General features: G+C 41.8%; 3 protein-coding genes across 6 annotated transcripts; 1 reads left to right on the top strand and 2 right to left on the bottom strand.

Moving 5' to 3' along the window:
* Positions 1-1,452: 1,452 nt before the first annotated feature.
* On the bottom strand, positions 1,453-9,805 carry dsela (dermatan sulfate epimerase like a). The gene has a single exon (XM_027001212.3). It carries the CDS (start codon positions 8,680-8,682, stop codon positions 5,074-5,076), a length of 3,609 nt encoding a protein of 1,202 aa, XP_026857013.2. The 5' UTR covers positions 8,683-9,805; the 3' UTR covers positions 1,453-5,073.
* Positions 9,806-9,958: 153 nt separating this feature from the next.
* On the bottom strand, positions 9,959-16,909 carry tmx3a (thioredoxin related transmembrane protein 3a). 2 transcript variants are annotated; one of them, XM_027001213.3, is made up of 16 exons: positions 16,780-16,909; positions 16,559-16,610; positions 16,325-16,364; positions 16,114-16,237; positions 14,920-14,965; positions 14,462-14,542; positions 14,055-14,154; positions 13,433-13,510; positions 13,257-13,323; positions 11,709-11,807; positions 11,389-11,446; positions 11,231-11,284; positions 11,021-11,077; positions 10,715-10,844; positions 10,539-10,607; positions 9,959-10,375 (listed from the first exon to the last, which is right to left on the bottom strand). In XM_027001213.3, exons 1-16 carry the CDS (start codon positions 16,802-16,804, stop codon positions 10,211-10,213), a joined length of 1,245 nt encoding a protein of 414 aa, XP_026857014.2. In that variant the 5' UTR covers positions 16,805-16,909; the 3' UTR covers positions 9,959-10,210. The 2 variants fall into 2 exon arrangements, with proteins under 2 accessions (XP_026857014.2, XP_035383659.1); XM_035527766.2 differs by lacking the exons at positions 16,114-16,237; positions 16,325-16,364 and having other exon boundaries at positions 16,780-16,906.
* On the top strand, positions 11,821-13,243 carry LOC145659933 (uncharacterized). 3 transcript variants are annotated; one of them, XM_081723618.1, is made up of 3 exons: positions 11,821-12,301; positions 12,669-12,764; positions 12,873-13,243. In XM_081723618.1, the coding sequence occupies exons 2-3, from the start codon at positions 12,744-12,746 to the stop codon at positions 13,098-13,100; spliced, it is 249 nt and encodes an 82-aa protein (XP_081579744.1). In that variant the 5' UTR covers positions 11,821-12,301; positions 12,669-12,743; the 3' UTR covers positions 13,101-13,243. The 3 variants fall into 3 exon arrangements, with proteins under 3 accessions (XP_081579744.1, XP_081579743.1, XP_081579742.1); XM_081723617.1 differs by having other exon boundaries at positions 11,821-12,764; XM_081723616.1 differs by having other exon boundaries at positions 12,669-13,243.
* Positions 16,910-17,222: the final 313 nt, after the last annotated feature.

Below are 17,222 nucleotides of genomic sequence, written 5' to 3' on the forward strand. Positions count from 1 at the left end.
CCGATAAAATGGGGTCAGCCATGAATGCTAATAAGGATTAACTGGGGGATTTTCATTCAAAACACTCACATCTTGGGAGTTTTATCAGCAAGACGTGAATGATCTGGAATATTCATTTGGTATTCTGATACAGATCGTGCTTTTGAAGGCCACACTCAGGACTTAAAAGTGAATTTAAATAACTTCCCAAAGTGTCTGCTGTCACATACATGAGAAGGGTTAAGGTAGACGGGCTGGAAACGCCCCCCAAACGGCACATACAAGTACTTGCTGACTAATAATGGCCCTCATGCTTTACTTTTAGTAGCGCATTTACAAAAGGTGTAAAACGCATTTACTGTAAGAATGATTTTAAAATATGCTACAGAATGTGCACGGATTAACCTACTACAGTAACAAGTGTTGGTCAATAGATGTAGTCTATATACATTACCGCAATTAATGTTTGCATAACGATCTCATTAAGCAGGCGTAGCTACGCGGTCAGTGAAACACATCCTTAATAAGCCCCCCCACCCCCGACCTGGGCTAAATAAATAAATAAATAAATAAATAAACACACACCTAGCGGACTCATCACTGCATTAACCGAGCCTCTCGTCGTTCTATCAGCGTACGCTTTCCAAGGGCTTGACATTAAGAAGAATAAATGGCACTGGTCTCGCAACACAACATAATTCATCAAAGTCGCCGGCCGCGAGTGAATTAATCACGGGCCCCGACGTTTCGCACTCCGCGTGCATGCTCAAGCACCAGCCTCACCTGCGTCACGGGCCCGTCCAGAACGTCGCGAGTCACGGGAGTTTCATGGTTAGATTAAAATAACCGCGTCTGCTATGCGGGAATGCCATTTATGAGAAGAAAAACAAGAAATAGAAAAACAATCCTCTTTGACTAGACACCACGTCAGTGTTAAATTAACACCCAAGGCGCTAACTCGATCTGAAGCATATGCTTCGGAGTTGCACCTATTGTGTATTAATAGGTGTTAATGTAACGCAGGTGAGCTTGCTGTTCTTATGATAACACATAATCAGACCATCAACGAAGCCTAAAATGTGGAATGAGTTATTATGTGACGCCCATTTGCAGTAAACTACTGCGGCATTGTAATTAGATAAAAGGCATAATTATTACTGCTACTACTATTACTAACAAGAAGGTTTGAGAATTATACACTATCAATTATGGATTAACTAACCCTAATCTTGAACTTTATCCAATCCTGAGCCTACCTCTGGACCTAAACACACACACACCAGAATCTTCCACAGCTTCCACAGTTCATGGAAATATTCCACGGACCCTAGCAATTTAAAATTACGATGTGTCACAGATAATCATTGTGTTATATTCATTATTAGGAAACAGGGAGATAATATAAATCATTCAATGTTACTGCATTATTTATTAATACCACACTGCTGTTCATATGAGATGGGCTTTAATTATTGAGTACACTGTTTTTCTGGCTACTCAACATGATAAAAAACATGTGATAGAAATGCATGAGACCGAAGAATATCATTGTTTTGTCTGCTGGGTTAGAGCGCCATCTGCTGGTAATTTGTTTTTCTTCCCCCTCAGCAACAGCTGTGTGATGTGGCTGTGGGATATCAATTGACTCTTTTGGGTAAAAGTACTTAGCATAACAATCAGAGTAGCATAGAAAAATGTAAAGAAGACAAATTTCAGCTACCTGACTATCAGAGACCAAGGATAATTCATATCAAATATAGGAAAAATCAAGTAGGTCTAGTTGTTTTCATAATTCCAAAAAACATCAGTGTTATTGACAATACTCTTATGAATGGCAGTGAAGGTGACAGCACAAACAGGCCGTGGTTGTCTACAGTTCTTTCCACCATAACACAGATGATCTAGATCTAGATGTCCTCAGAAAGTAGTACTGCCTCTTTCTAGAGCTATTTATAATACCAATGGTTCCACTGGGAAATCTTAAGCTAAATTAAGATGGAGGCAATTGAAACCTCTGAACAAGGAGGGTGGCGGGTTATAGAGGAACAAAATACAAAGATATGCATTTCTAGGAATGATCACATTATTTCCATGCTCCACTACACATTTACAAAACAGATGCATGCACTCAGTTCCTCTGAACAAGAGGTTTTTTTTTTTTATGCTGCAGTGTTTGTAATCAATGACACATCCAAAGATCTTGATCGATTGATTTAAAGCTGCAGCTCTGAAGCCCTTCTGGCTGCTATGGACCTTATACAATCCAACCATCATTAGTATGTCATTCATCAAAAGTGACATACATGAACCTGAGGCTCTTTGTGTTTGGAAAACAGAAGACTCGTTCCTCTGATTTCATTTCGTGCGGGCTTCATGTATTAATGAGCTTTGAGGTGTAACTGCTGTGGGCTTGAAACAAGCAAAACAAAACTCAATTAAGGCTGTAGTGGCCTTTGGTTTATTATACTACAACTGAACACGTTTCAAACTTTTAATGACAAATGACAACCAGGTGCTTGAACTGGGTTTTGGGCAAAGCTGAATGCACCCTCACTGCTGCCTCATTTTGCCTGCTTCACACTGAGCCAGGTTTCCAGGGACAAAATGAGCTCATTTGTTTTGGGTACATTACTTTGACAATGAGGACTGCCAATCATTAGAGTCCACAACTAATCTCTGTTCCGGAGACCACTGGAGGCTCAATTTATCCCCATTAAAACTACTCTTCAAACTAAAATGTCTCACGTGAAGAGCTTGGTACCTGCTCTGCCCTGGTTGGGTGGCAGAGTTCCCATTTTGCTGTTGCCAATGAAAGCCTGAATGTGCTGATGTGCCAGAAATGACTACATCTTACGTCCAGCCAACTTTCTCTCTGCCTCTCCTTTCCTTTATTTATCCACCAAGTCGTTGTAGCCTGATTATACGACAGCAGGCAGGCTGCTGACTGTCTCTCTCTCTCACACACACACACACACACACACACAAAAAAAAAAAATCTAATTATATAACATGTAGTCAGATAGATAGAGATTTGGTTTTATGAAATGATGATTTATATATGTCATTAAAAAATTTGTAATTTTATATATGCCTTGCATCCTCTAACACAAGACCGCAAGCAAAACTCGGAATATGCACACCCAGGGCTATAGCCAGGGTTTGAAAAGTAGTGAGGCCCATGGTGAGGGGTCAGTGTTGAATTAGGTTTTGGCGCTATTGTAGAGGGTGGAAGGAAGGTTAGGTTTTGGTCAAAAATACACATATATCTAAAGCATTCTGTTTCAACCTTTTTGGAATATATGGCATAATATTCTTCTGAATAAATACTAAATCCTAAAACCATTCTCTGGAGCATGAACATACGCCAGTGTGGAGTATGATACTTAAGCTTAGGTTATTTGCAATCTTAGTTGGCTATAAAGAGAAAAGGCTTGAGAGTAACGCCATTACAACCTAATGTCATTGCAGATATATTCATTTCTACGTTTAGCCTTGAAAAGTTTCGTAGACCTAATGACACTGTCCCGGCCTTGTGTGGAACGTTAGCTGTACTAATATGAAAGAAATGGCCTAGTCATCATGGTGAGAGTATTCATATTTAGCATGTGTTGTACAGTTGCCTTTACTACCAACACTATACCAGGTTACTGTTTGGAACGTTTCTTACTAATCAAATATGCAATACGATCATTGCGTTGTCTGATGCTGTCTGCCAGTTTACACGCAACAAAGTACTGACAATGCAAAGTGCTGCATTCATGCCCTCTTACACACACAGAATACCAAATTACACATCCATACTTCTTCTCGTTGGAAAAGTCAACCATTTTTTGTTGTTGTATTTGTGTTTAAGTTAGCTGCAAATATTCTTCGTCTGGCACGTAAAAACAACAGACATATGGGATCTTCACCACAGTAGTGTATTCCTCTAATAGCAATAATCCAATAATTCCTGCTCACTATACTCATGTGTTAGGTTATGTGGGGGTGTCTCCAACCCCACCTTGGAATGAAACGTACACCACTGTGGGAAAGCCTAATAACCCAGCAACATCCATGTCTGGATATGAACTGATTTCTCCTAATATCCCAGTGTATTCCTAAGCATTTTAACAGGTTACCATGCCACAAAAACAAAACAAAAACCTCAGTTTAATACATGATACTTCATCATAGAGAAATTCAGTAGCAGACGATTCTCACAATAACCCAGCCAGCAAGCAGTGAAACAGCAGCTCATATGCGTGGGAATGCACATCTTGGCACAGAAGGAACTTGTCCTCGGTTGACCTGTAAATACCTTCTGCCTGAAACTTTTTTGCTCATTTCGCTAAACTGCATTCTTCAATAATGACTGTGTGGTGAATCACCATTCGTAACCATGAGCTGAGTTCAGAGCTGTTTTTTTAGGAAACCAAACTATATTTCAAAAATATTTTTAAAAGTTATGTCCCTGTATAGAGCCCATGAGAGAACATGGTGCTGAAATGCATTTTGTATTAAATTGGTGAAGTAATTAGTTAAAACTTCTGGAAAAAATAGCACTTTAATTAATTAAAAAGATCTAGAGAACTATTCTTCTAATTATATGAAAGTAATATAAGATAATAAAAAGAATAAGTTTAAAACGTTACCAACCAGCACATTACATTACATTCTGTAATGTAGAAGGCAGCAATATGCCAAATGTTCTCTACTGCTAATGCTTCTCACAGAAGGAAAAGAAATAATGTCTCCAAGAAGACTTTTGAATTTGAAGGCTCCTATAATCTCTTCTTCCAATTAACAATAACACATACATCTTCAACATATCTTGGGTGAAGATATGGTTTAAACAAATCACCACAAAAAGCTTGCTAATAGGAAGTAGCTAAATATATTGGAAGAGGAGGTGTTAGATGTTCATAAATTTTCACAAAGTACTTTTCAGCTTATTTGTTATTTATTTCTAGTTCCTCAACATGTCCTTTTTGTAAGTTCAGTATCCCGGTCTGGAATACAACAAAACAGAAAACACAGAGGGTCAGGCAACGTGTTCTGTGAATTTATACAAATCGGACAAGCTTTCAGTGTTTGCATTTAATTTAATTAATTTCATTCAAAAGGGGCATGGCTGTGTCTTTTGTATCCAAGTGTCTCCATGACAGTCCCACAAACTCCTTCTATTATTTTGATCTCATCATGGGCCATGTTTTCTCTCCACATGTTGATTTTGGCAGGAGATACATCCCCTTCATATACCAGGTGATACAGATTTGTGGATGTAGCAAATATGAGCTGGTTTAGGGAAGCTGGTGCAACAGGTATCCCAAGAAACTTGTGTATCCTTCTCGCGGTCTCCTCTGGGAAACGCACAATGTCCTCGAATTTCACCATGAGGCAGGCCTGTGGGGGCAGTTCGCCACTCGCCCGGAGGCTGGCAGACATGTGGGCCAGCCACGTGTGAGCAAGCAGCAGCACAGGACTGGCGTTGGGCTGCGCAAGGAGGCTCCGCAAAGACTGGAAGGCCGCATCGAACTTGCACCCATGCCTTCCATCACTGATGACATCCAGCAGGTGCTGTCTGATGTTCTTGCGTGCATAAAGGCTTGGTTTGCCATTGTAAAGCATCATATAGACCCAGGCCCGTGGGTCTCGCACCAGTTGGAGTGAGTGGAACGAGTGGCCAACCACCTCATGGATGAAGGGCAGTTTCAGTGACCAGCTCCCACTGCGGAGATTCAAGACAGGACAGGCGTTTGGGTATGCCACCAAATGCCTTCGCAGCTGCTTAATGTACCCCACATCCCTAGCTGTGGCCCCATTCACCATGCTTGCCCTCGGTTTCCTTCTCCTCTTCTTTGTTTCTTGAGCGAGGCCTACACTCAGGCCCTGGATGTCATTGTTATAGAGCTGGATGTTCTGCAGGTGCAGTCTGACACTGTGCACCAGGGAGTGGAACCAGCCCTGGACAGCCAGGAACTTTCCAGCATGTGCGTCCGCCCTCAACCACTCGCAAGCGTCTAGCAGAGAGTCAGGCGCAAACTCGGCTTCCGGCACATGGAGGTACGCAGATGGGATCATGAGGTACACAAAGTCAGAGCTGTTGCCGAAAAGGTGCTGAAGGACCTCGGCCCCAGAGCCTGGGAGTGATGTGATGATGATGAATGGGAGGGTTTCTGGAGTGCTGCCAGGAAGGGTGGTTTCCTCCTCAGAAGCATGCGAGTCCTGCCATGTTAAGGCACAAAAAGCCTTCTCACAGTCACGAGACATTACCAATAATTTCAACACCCAGAAAACCAGCACTATAATAAGAGCAAAATGAACAAGCTTACTGAAGAGCAAATTCAACTTTCGTTTTATGGTTGAAAACAGGACGGCAAAACACACAGTCCACATTGTTATGCTGTTAATCAATAAACCAAAATCAAATGAGGAATTCTTTGGGCTTTGGGTGGGTAAAGTTAGAATTCCCTGACCAAAACGAATTATCTGATGTTTGCTTTCTGCTTTTGCAAAACCTGCAAAGCCCAAGTAGCTGTGTCTGGCACCGATGTCCTTGTAGTTTGTGACGATGGAAACAGTAGTCTCTGTGTCATTGAGAGTGACAGACAGTCTGACACCATTTATGCTGTTGTCTATGAACCTGCAGTCTGAAACTTTGACAAAAGGACTATGCATTAGGTACACCACTCTGCTGACAGAGTTGTCCATGGGAAAGGTCACATTAATGAATTGTGTCCATCTCTTTCTGAACTCCGCAACCTGTTCCACTTCTTGTATCCTGGCATTTGGGCTCCCTCCTTGACTGTCCAGCCAAAACATTTTATAATGAGCATCCCATACATCCATCAGCGCTCCATTGTACCTGTCCAAAGACCTGTGTGGCATATATCTCAGATCAAAGTCAAGGTTGTGGAAAAAAGCACTAAATGAAGTCAGAGGAGACCTGTTCTGCTTTTCCACATGATCCAACACCATTAATGTCTGGGAGTTGAGCAGGACCAGGGCCCGGTACACACTTTTAAGCTTCATAGCAGATGAATAGGCAGTCACAGCTTCTCCACTAACAAATAATGTGTCCTGGTGGGAGGATGCTGCAATGACCTCACCAGCACTGTCACCTACTTCATTTTCTTCCCATCGCAGCCATTTGGAACATTCCCCTAGCTGCCCCTCCCATGGCGCATTGCATTGACTGGTGGGGGAGGGGCCAAAGACCAACACATTGTTCAGGTGGCTGTATTTTGGCCCATACAAAGCCTCTGAAACAAAAACCTGTCCATTGGGAGCAAAAGTAAAAGAGTTCTGATCAGGGTGTTCATGTCCAGGATTGAAGTTGGCCCAGCCTTCCAGCCAGGAATAGGGTTTAGCATGAACAATGTCATACACTGCTCGACCGCCTAGTTTCCCAGATTTAAAAGACAGGAAAGTATTGCCCTGGGCATAAGGTGTCCCTGCTCCATATGTCACCACACCCCAATTTGAAAACAAATGCATAGTCGGCTTCCCGAAGTCAGTCAGAGGCTGAGCAGAAAGCTCAGCATCATACCAGACAAACTCTGTGTGGAGAGTAGCCCAGCGCTGTGCTATTGATGCCGCCATGGGTCCATCCTTGGGTCGGTGCTTCCTGATCTGACGCGCCAGCCAGTTTCCTGAGCCATTTCGGAGCACGAACGCGTCGAGGAAAACCAGCTGACTTTCTGGCCCATAGAACCAGTTGTAGTTGGAGTCAGCGATCCCCACCGTCCTTTGAAAGCCAGGGAGCACAGTGGCATAGTAAAACATAAAGTGGGCTTGCAGCCAAGTGTTTTTCTTGTTGTCGATATCAAAATGACGTGACGCCAAGAACACGTACTGAGTGATGGATTTGGCTGTGTAGCTGCCATATGCCACACCTTCATCTAGCGACCCATCTACCATGTGGTTTAGGAGGAACATGGTCTTCTCCATATAGTTCACTGCTACTTGCTTCCATGCCATGGCTTCAGAATCATTATGCTCCCCCATCACAATAGCTCCGATAAGGATGGCTACTATGTTTGTAGTCTGGTGGTTCTGTAGGAACTGCTTGCCCCAGCTTCTGTGCTTGGACAGCTCATAGAGCTCCTCTGTGACTGCCCGTATCTTCTCAAGATACTGAACCCGTCGCTGAAGGTCTAGAAGATTATAAATGAAGTCATAAGCTGTGGCGAAACCAGTGAGGGAGTGGGCCATCGGGACCTCGTCATTTGGGGCAGTAGTCACGAGCCAGTCAGGATATTCAGACATTCGATCCATGTACTTTATTAAGAACTGAGAAGCAGCAGAGTCCTTGGGCACAAGGAGGCAGTAGAGAGCAAGAGGGGGCAGATTGTTGCCATAGATCTCATTCCATTTCTTACCGAAGTCCTCATGGTTTGGTGGCGGCAGGTAGGCAGCCGGGCTATCCAGCATGGTGGCAACGGCATTTTGAATGATTTTGAAAATGTGACTGTGTGTCGTGAGGGCTTTCTTCCTCAGAACCGGCACTTCCGTCACATCGAAGTACAGGTTGGGGTGAGTGCGTGATGCCAGGTGTATTCTGTGCTTTGTGGGGATGCTGCCTGTGTGGAGTCTGCCTTGCTCTGTGCGCTCAATGAATGAGCCATATTTGTTTGAGGAGTTATAAATCCCAGAGATAGACAATACCATCTTCAAAAGACACAGTAGAACCCCCAACTTCATTAGCCACTCAACAGCCATGATTCAAAAGACAGATGTGGACTTTTTTTTCCCCCCCCCTTTTTGAAAAAAAGTTCCACCTAGAAATGTGTTTGTAATTTCCACTCACGTGAAGGGTAGTTCCAGCAGACCACTGGAATCCTTAGGCAGATTTTCACTGTGATTTAAGAGTTCTTGATTTAAAAAAAAAAAAGTCTATGTATGCTAGGAGTGTACATTTATGATCAGATACTCAGCAAAACACTTATAGGTGAACAACATAAATAATCAACGACGGAAAAAAACCCCTTTCTTCTCTCCGAGTTACTCATGCAACGGAACGTTTTGGTGAACATACCATCTGATTCAGACGTGCAACAGTGATTAATTGTCCATAATTAAAGAGTTCTTAGTTGTCACCGTCAGGAAATACTCAGTAATTTCTTGTTGAATCCATTACTTCTGACTGCACTGTCCTTTAGTCTTGTCTAGGAATTTGCTACGCGATGCATCCATGAAATCTATACGATGCTTTTTCGAACCAACGATATGCATCAACCAGTAAAATTCGGTAAGAAAGCTGTATTCTTTGAAATCCAATTACGTCTGATTATTGTTCACACCTGATTACGCGTCTGTTAACGCTCTTCATCCAGTTTGTTCTGAACAGTAGTTTACTCACGTCACGGTGGACCACAGTTAGTTTATATAACCCACAAAAAAGGTTCTCTGTCCGGAATTCAATTCACAAGCAGGTAAAGGAACCGCGTCTAAATGCTATGCGAAAGTTGTTTTACTAAGTTGTTGATGATGTGTGCTATAATGCATGTTTGGTAAAGCGGGCGATGGACTAAACCGTAGAGGTTTAGCGCAACAAAAACATTTGCTATCAGTTCCTTCCCACTTCTCAAGTAGCCTACTTATATTAATTCTTCTTCGAATCCACAGTTTGTCGATAGATGGCGTGCTGCGACGTTCTATTATAGGGCCAAAATAAATTTAAACCCGTACGCGCGTGCGCTTAAATGCTGTTGTTTTGAAAGTAGACGTATATTCATAAATGTCTTTTTGTGTGTTAAGTTTTATTTATGTCCAAATGTCAGGCATCTCTTAGTGACATTTGATCAAGGTGGTGCAGTATGAAGGTGTAGTAGGATACATGCTGAGAACACTACTCGGCTGATTCATAAATGACTGCTGGCACTTCTCATCACATTTGCTGAGGATACTGAACATTAAATGAGAATTTGGGAAGCCAAATACAGCAGTGCTGAGCTACTCCGGGTATTTAAAAACAGGAGAAGATTGTGATGATGAGTCATGGCATGTTCAACTTTTATGGGAATTCCTTCTTTGCTGAAAGCTCTGGTATTCCACATGTTTCTGACAGATTAACACTTGCCTCTGTCCCTTCATTACTGAATATTCCAAAACATGATGCCAATGGTAAACCAATAGGGCTGAAAAGCATGCATGAGAGTGTTTACATAAATAACATTTCTTCAACCGGGGAAGACTTTAGCATTATTACAGCACTGCAGTGTTGTCGTTAATGAGCCAAACGGTCACATTAATCCTCTTTCTTGGCTTTAGAGGTGCCTTTTCTTCTCCCGTCAGCTGCCTTCTCGTCACCCAGCTTCACGGCAGTGCACGTTCCCCACACGATCATGCAGATCACAGCAACCGGCAGGGTGATGAACAAACAGGTGAGGGAGCCGTTGGCGGTGTAACTCACCTGGTCGTGGGGGGGTGGAGGATTGGCATTTGTCATGCAGAGCTCATGTCCGCCGGGCCAAATTTTCCGCTAAACTGAAATATTTGGGCTGATATTTGTTGGGGGACAGTGTGTAAGATTTGAGCCTGACCTTTCACCTTCTGAGACGATTGCGGTTTCTCACCTTTATGGCCTCCCTCGCACGATAGTAAAGCCTTTTCATCTGGCGCAGAAATCCGTTGCCTCCGAGTAACTGAAAGAGACATGAACTCATGAGGGCCATGCCATATGTCCTGCGCAGGAAGGAGAGTGACACCTGACTGAGAAGGCATCGTGTGAGAACAGCGCAGATGACCGGACCTCAGATCTTCCACTGAGGATGCTCTTCAGGAACTGAAGCAAGTCTTCAATCTTCTCCACCTTGCGGCGTGGCAGATAGTATCCGTCAATGGACATGTTCATCACGATGAAGGAAGGCATTGGTAACTCTCTGAGGAAAGCAAGCCCAACACAGTTTAGCATGCACGCTATAAACGTGAGGCACGAGCTACTATGAACTCATCAGAAATTATTCTTATTCTTATGGATTAATTCATGCTGTCTCTGTAGAAGCGCCCATCCCTGCGTCTGTTGTCTAGATAGCCTTACGCAATCAACCATGCTCACCCCATTATGAAGCCATTTATATAGTCATTTCCATTCATGTAGCCAAACTGAAAGTTCCTGTAATACACAGACATGGACCCATTTAGTACCATCACTGTATGTCAAATTTGACAGATATGAAAATGATGCCGTGGAATTTCTATAGACCAGTCTTTGAGTAATTTTCATATATTTGGTTTAGCAGTTTTCATTTCTGATGCTTCTGCTTACATGTTGTAATGGTCTCTATATTCAGTTGCCACGCTTTCCATGAATGCTTTATAACTGTAAGGAGAGTAGGTAATAGGAGTGATTTGACAGTATATGTTTTCAGAACTATAAACATACACCATGCCAAATGCAACAAATGTGATATGCTGGTCTCCCACCGAATGCTTTGGGTAGTTGGATTCCTCGCATCCACTATAGCTAAAGCTACCAGTTTACCTGGAAACAATAAAACATGAGTATTTATAATGACAAAATCTGCTAATATTATTTAACTTAATTGACTTTTATATATTACCTTCAATCTTATATCCTATTAAGTAATCTATTAAAATGGCCATTTATTATTTTGGGACAGTCTTAAGCTTTATTATAATAAGTGCTTGATAAAAGTGTGACATGTTGACAGTTTGTTCAGATTGACACTGCAGGCCAAGGTGGTACTGTGTAGTTTATTGTGGTATATCTGGTGTAACAGTACTTCTTTCTCCCATCTGGTAGAGAGTGAAGCTGTCCATCTGCAAGTAAGAAGGAAAACGTTCTCGGTCGACCCAGGCAGAGAGATTGCCATCGCCTTCCTCTGGAAGAAAGAAACGAGAGACATTTACACATGTTAAAGGAATATTTCACTCAAATGCAAGTGTCGTTAAAGTGAAGCTGTTGGTTTTATGATCTAATTTGCATAAGATTAACTACCTCTCCCTTCTTACTTGAAAGGTTGAATTTACAAATGGGTTAAGCATTCCTGTAAGGGAAATTTATTCTTTGAAAGCATTAGTTCAAACAAACTAAACCACACAAGGAAACTTTGTTTATTGAGAAGCAGGATACTTCCACTAAGTAAATTGGCTAAGAGGGCGGGTGGTAGATATATAGAGACGTGACGTTCAGACGCTTCAGAAACGCTGAGCTGCAGTGCAGAATACTTCAACATGGAACAAAGAGGGCTGAATGTTTCCTGAGACACTGCAGAGTAGTCCGTTCACTTCAAAGACCAGTGATCTGGACCGGAGTGACTCCCTAACCACTGTGTATTGTCATAAAACATAGAAAGAAACGTGAACACACCTGAAGGTATGTTGAGACGGTTTTGCACGTTTCTGGTTTATATTGCTTCTTGTGTGCACAACAATGTGCATGGACATGTGCAATTTACATTCAAAGTAGGTCTAGTGTCCTAACCTGAAATGTAATCATTTACTGGCTACTTTAAAATTAATATTAGAAGACTGTATTTGTATGTAATTCATTACAATCAAATGTGGCAAAGTGGTTCCTCAGGACTAGCCCAGTGTAACGCTATTCAACTTGTGCTGAATAAAAGAATAATTTGCCATCAGTGTAAAGGTATACACTAAAAATCCTACATAAAGAAATGGCAAATCCCTGCCTAGAGGAAAACTTGGACCATGTTAAAGGAATATTCTGTTCTTGCTTTAAGGGAGCACAAATGGAGATCCCTTCTCTGCTGGCTGTGACGAAAGGAGGCTGTTCAGATGTTTGAGCCGCTGCCTTCATGGACACCCTGAGCATCCAGGTAATGGAGAACTCCTCCGACACTGCCGTGTTCCACGTGCAGGCAACTTGTGCGGACCCTTTCCTGCTGGCCTTATGGCTTCACAAGAGCTTTTTCGACAATGGGCAGGTGCAGCAAACCAACGTCCTGTTCCAGGAGCACCGTGGCGGGGTGGAGTTTGTGCTCCGGGTCTTGCATCGCTGCTCACGTCTCCCGAATGACTACTACCTGACCCCTTTCCTGGTGACCCTCTGTTTGGACGCCCTGGCCTTCAAGTACCAGCTGCCCCCACAGGCCAACTGGGATGGTACAATCCGAGAGGCTATGAACGGGAACTGTCTGGAACTCAGACGTTGAGATGGGCTGCGCACAATTCCTTCACCGCGGAGATCTTGGCTTTTGGCCATTTAATCAATTTCAAATGTCTTCTTTCTAAAGCAACCCATTTGGCATGCCACCAAGTTCATGGGCCATTGCGAGAAGCACTTTTTAAAATGTGAAAGGATTTCTCACCATTGTAGAGATGGTATGTTCCATCTTTGAATACTGCCACGGATGGAATTTTTTGCAGTCTCATCTCCTGTGGTTGAATAATGAAGGCCAGTAGATCACATTTCTTTAATTAACATAAATCATTGTGATATGAACCAGACATCATAAAAAGGACTATGAGGACAGAAGAATTTCACCTGTGGCAAAACCTCTTCAGAGGCAGAGAAAAAATAAGTGTAGGTGACAAACTCAGCTGCCGCTTTGTGAAACCGGACCTGAAGTGGTGTAGAAAAATAAAATAAAAATAAATAAATAAAAGGTGTGCAGTAGGACTATTTCAAGCCTCGTTCACTTTGGCAATTTCAATAGGACAACAGAAGGAATGTTGTGTGCTCATTTTTGGGTTATGTTACTGTATCACTAAATATTTCTGTAATATAAGGTTCCCTTAACTAACTTTTAAATGACAAAATTAAGAAACCATGAACTTCAGCTTTTGATAAATCATAAGTAATTTCAGCAGGGTAACACGTATATTCATTGTCTTTACTGCAACTGTATGCAAATAAACTATGATGAACACTCATAACTGGAAACAAAATGTAACTGGAAAAAATAATGGAATGTGCTAATTCATAGGTTACATGATGAAAAATGATACACTTGCTGTCTACTAAGTTCAGAACATGCCAATGATTTTCAGACCAGTTTCATAAGTAATGTTGGGTAAGAGGACCCTTAATGTGATGTACTGTAAGTGCATTTGCTTATTCAGTGCACACACAAGTGGCGTTGGATGACTGTTTGCGTTAAGTGCACCTTTAGGGGCGACTTCCCTCCAATGTACACGAAGAAAAGGCTGTGTCTGCCTGCAGCACGACGGAAGAGCTTCGTGCTTGTCAAAGCCCTCACTGCGGGGCTATGTTCAACAGAACACAGACAAATTAAACCAGCATTGCTTATAAACCTGCCCCTGGGAGCCCAGCCTCCTGCAGAGTTCCAATTCCATCTTTAATCAAACACGCCTGGCTCCAGTGCTCAGAAGGTCGTGGCTGGCTCAGTAAGTGTTAGATTAGGAATGAAGTGTTTGCGAGAGGGCAGATGTCCATGGCCACGGTTCATATACCAGATCTTCATATACCATAACTCTTAATTAAAGGCTGCTTCTTTACTTGGAGAAAAATATGTGCTTCTGCTAATGCACAATGAGAGATGCATGGTATTACCCTGCCACCCTGTTGGTGAAGTCCACGATGCCGTCCTTTGTTCTAGGACCTCTGTACTCGAGAATCTTCTCTCCTTTGATGCTTGTCAGGGAAACAATAAAATATAGTGATGGAAAGATTGCACTTCAACTGCAATATTATTTGTGTATAAAGAAAACCCCATAACAGATTGGGAAGCCTTGGCATTAAGCATTGTATTAAAAGTGAGCATTAAAAATTATTTTCCCTGTCAGGGTTGTTGTATTTTCATACAGAACCGTACAGTTACTGACAATCTAATTGGGAAGCTCTCTAAGAGCTGAACTTCATCTCAACCTTATCACCTAAGAGATACGAAGACATATATACAGAGATGGGAAAGACCTGCTGAGATGCTTTGTCAAAAATATGTCTGGGAATTGCACCTGATACCGACAGTAATAAGAGCTTTCAACGGTTAAGTTCTTTAAAGGACTCACAGCATTATTGACGGATATCCATGGATATTAAACTCTGTGACAGCACCTGAAAACAGAGAAAGAAAGAAAAAAAACTCATAAAATATACTTTCTTTCTCTTGACATGATACCCTCTAAACAGGCAAGTAGGTTAGACAGGGGAGGCTTTGTAGTTGCCAAACTTTGTAGTTACTGATCCAAGATCAAGATCACCCACAGATTAGCTACAAAGTCATCAGTGGCCATCACACTGGCACTATTTTCAACTTTCCTTCTATCTTCCTGCAAGACAAGAAAAGTTTGATTTTCTCTTCCAATATATTTTCCTGGTTGTTTTATTTTTCTAGTGTGCAAATGCTCTTATGGTCGTTGATTCTAAATCTGAGGGTGAGAATTTTGTCCATGTTTTAATATGAGGACACACCCACTTCAGTGTTAATCAGAGATTAAAAGAATAATATAAGACATCGTGCAACACAAATCAACTGTAAAATAACCTTGGATAAACAAATCAGATTATTCCTCAATTTAGTATATTTATTGTTGGTTTAATAACAACCCTAAATTGTCTGTTTTGTCAACACCTCTAATACAACATGGACAGAACAAGAGACATTTATTCTCAGAACTAGTATAGTTCTGACATTTATTTTTCAGAATTATACCTTCATTCATCATGTACCAACGATTATACTCAATTTATAGAGCAGATTCATTTAAGAACATTAGAGCAAGCTATTTATGAATGGAACATGGAAAGATCCATTAGCAATTGTGCAAGATGACTGCAAAGAGCATCTGCCTACTTAAAGGTAGAATTTGAATTGAAGAGACAATAGCTTTGTTGATTCTTTAGGCGTAGTAAAACGCTAGAAACATTTCCATTTCCAGCGTACACTGGGAACTGAAGACATTTATGATTGCTGATAATGTACTTGATGCTGTCTGACCATCTGTTAATTAATAATTGAAAGGTAAAGTAGTGGTAGGCCGCACTTCAGTGAGGAGCCCCCTTGAAAGTATTAGGCTTTATTGATTAATCCCATTATTACGGCTGGCAAGACAGATAGTCTGTGTGATTAGCCGCACAGCAATGGCCAACTGACCTCACTGCAGGGCCTAGCTTCTGTATCAGATCGGAATTAGGTCTATAGTGCGTATACAGGTCCTTTATCAGTGGCGTGTTCCTACGCACTACCTTTAAATTGAACTCACTCGCGTGGACTGAGGTGTCCATTTTGCCCACGTTAACGGGGGAGCCCGAACTTTTCAACTCGGCACCCACGTCATACCACATCGCGTCAAGCGTCTTACAGTATTCACACCACGGAGCGTAAAACTGAAATACACAACAATCATGCCGCGGAAAGACAGAAAGCCTGCACGCAGAGTAAAAGCGCATTAAACGTCAGAAACATATACTCACTTGTACTAGCCACGGTTCATTTTCTCGGTACTCATTAAACCTACAGAGATGCATCAGTTGAAAAGGCGCAAAGGTTGAATTGTAATTAAATATTGTGCTTTATAATGTAACCTTACAATCAAACAACTCGACCTGAACTAAATGACTTAACTCGGGCCACAAAAGTGATAATAGATGATGCTGTATGTTAAGGGAATAAATGTCCGAAGAAAAATAAGAACGGAATAAGCCTACCTCCCATCCAGCTCCTCAACATAAGCGGACACGCCAGTCGCCAGTATAAGCACTGAGACATCAACGAATCAGTTAAAAATGCAATTATCTACCTGTCATTTCGTAAAATTTTAAAAGCAGTTAATTTTTAGATGATATGGCAAGTGTCAAAAGAGTGCTGAAAGCTATAGTCTATATCATAGCAAAACATTTCTTGTTTTGTTAATTGTTTCATAGCCTACCTGAAAATATAAAGTCTCTTGTCATTTTTCTAAACGGCGAAACCGTTCACGAAGTTAAAAGCAGACAAAACGGTTCTAAACCGGCAGTGGCATAATTACTAGTCAGCAAACTAGTAATCCACTGACGATGCATCGTATTAAGAGGAGGAATTAGAGGCAGTCTATAAATTAAATCTGGGAGAGAGCTAAACACCCCCGCCCCCTTCCACTACAAACAGCCTGCCTGAAATATTTATTAGTCTGAACGGGTCATTTAAAGTGTGTGTGTCTTCATTTACATTTTGTCACGACAGACGAACCCTTGGCCCTGTCGTTCCTTAAACCTTTTTTTTTCTCTTCTGTTAACATTTTCTACGAATGAATCAATTTTGCTTTGTGCAGACAGCGTGCGGTCTGAAGATTTTTCAGTTGTTACTAACTTGTTACAAATTGTTATTCTATTT

This window comes from Electrophorus electricus, chromosome 11 (assembly GCF_041902795.1).
Source record: "Electrophorus electricus isolate QZ-2024a chromosome 11, ASM4190279v1, whole genome shotgun sequence".
In the NCBI taxonomy this organism is placed as follows: domain Eukaryota; kingdom Metazoa; phylum Chordata; class Actinopteri; order Gymnotiformes; family Gymnotidae; genus Electrophorus; species Electrophorus electricus.

Coding starts and splice junctions, on each gene's coding strand:
- dsela (XM_027001212.3), bottom strand. CDS start 8,682: ATGGCTGTTGAGTGGCTAATGAAGTTGGGGGTTCTACTGTGTCTTTTG.
- tmx3a (XM_027001213.3), bottom strand. CDS start 16,804: ATGACAAGAGACTTTATATTTTCAG. Junction 11,808..13,256: donor AACATACCATCTCTACAATG/GTGAGAAATCCT, acceptor TCTTTCTTCCAG/AGGAAGGCGATGGCAATCTC. Junction 10,376..10,538: donor GTGCGAGGGAGGCCATAAAG/GTGAGAAACCGC, acceptor CCCCACGACCAG/GTGAGTTACACCGCCAACGG.
- LOC145659933 (XM_081723616.1), top strand. CDS start 12,744: ATGGACACCCTGAGCATCCAGGTAATGGAGAACTCCTCCGACACTGCC.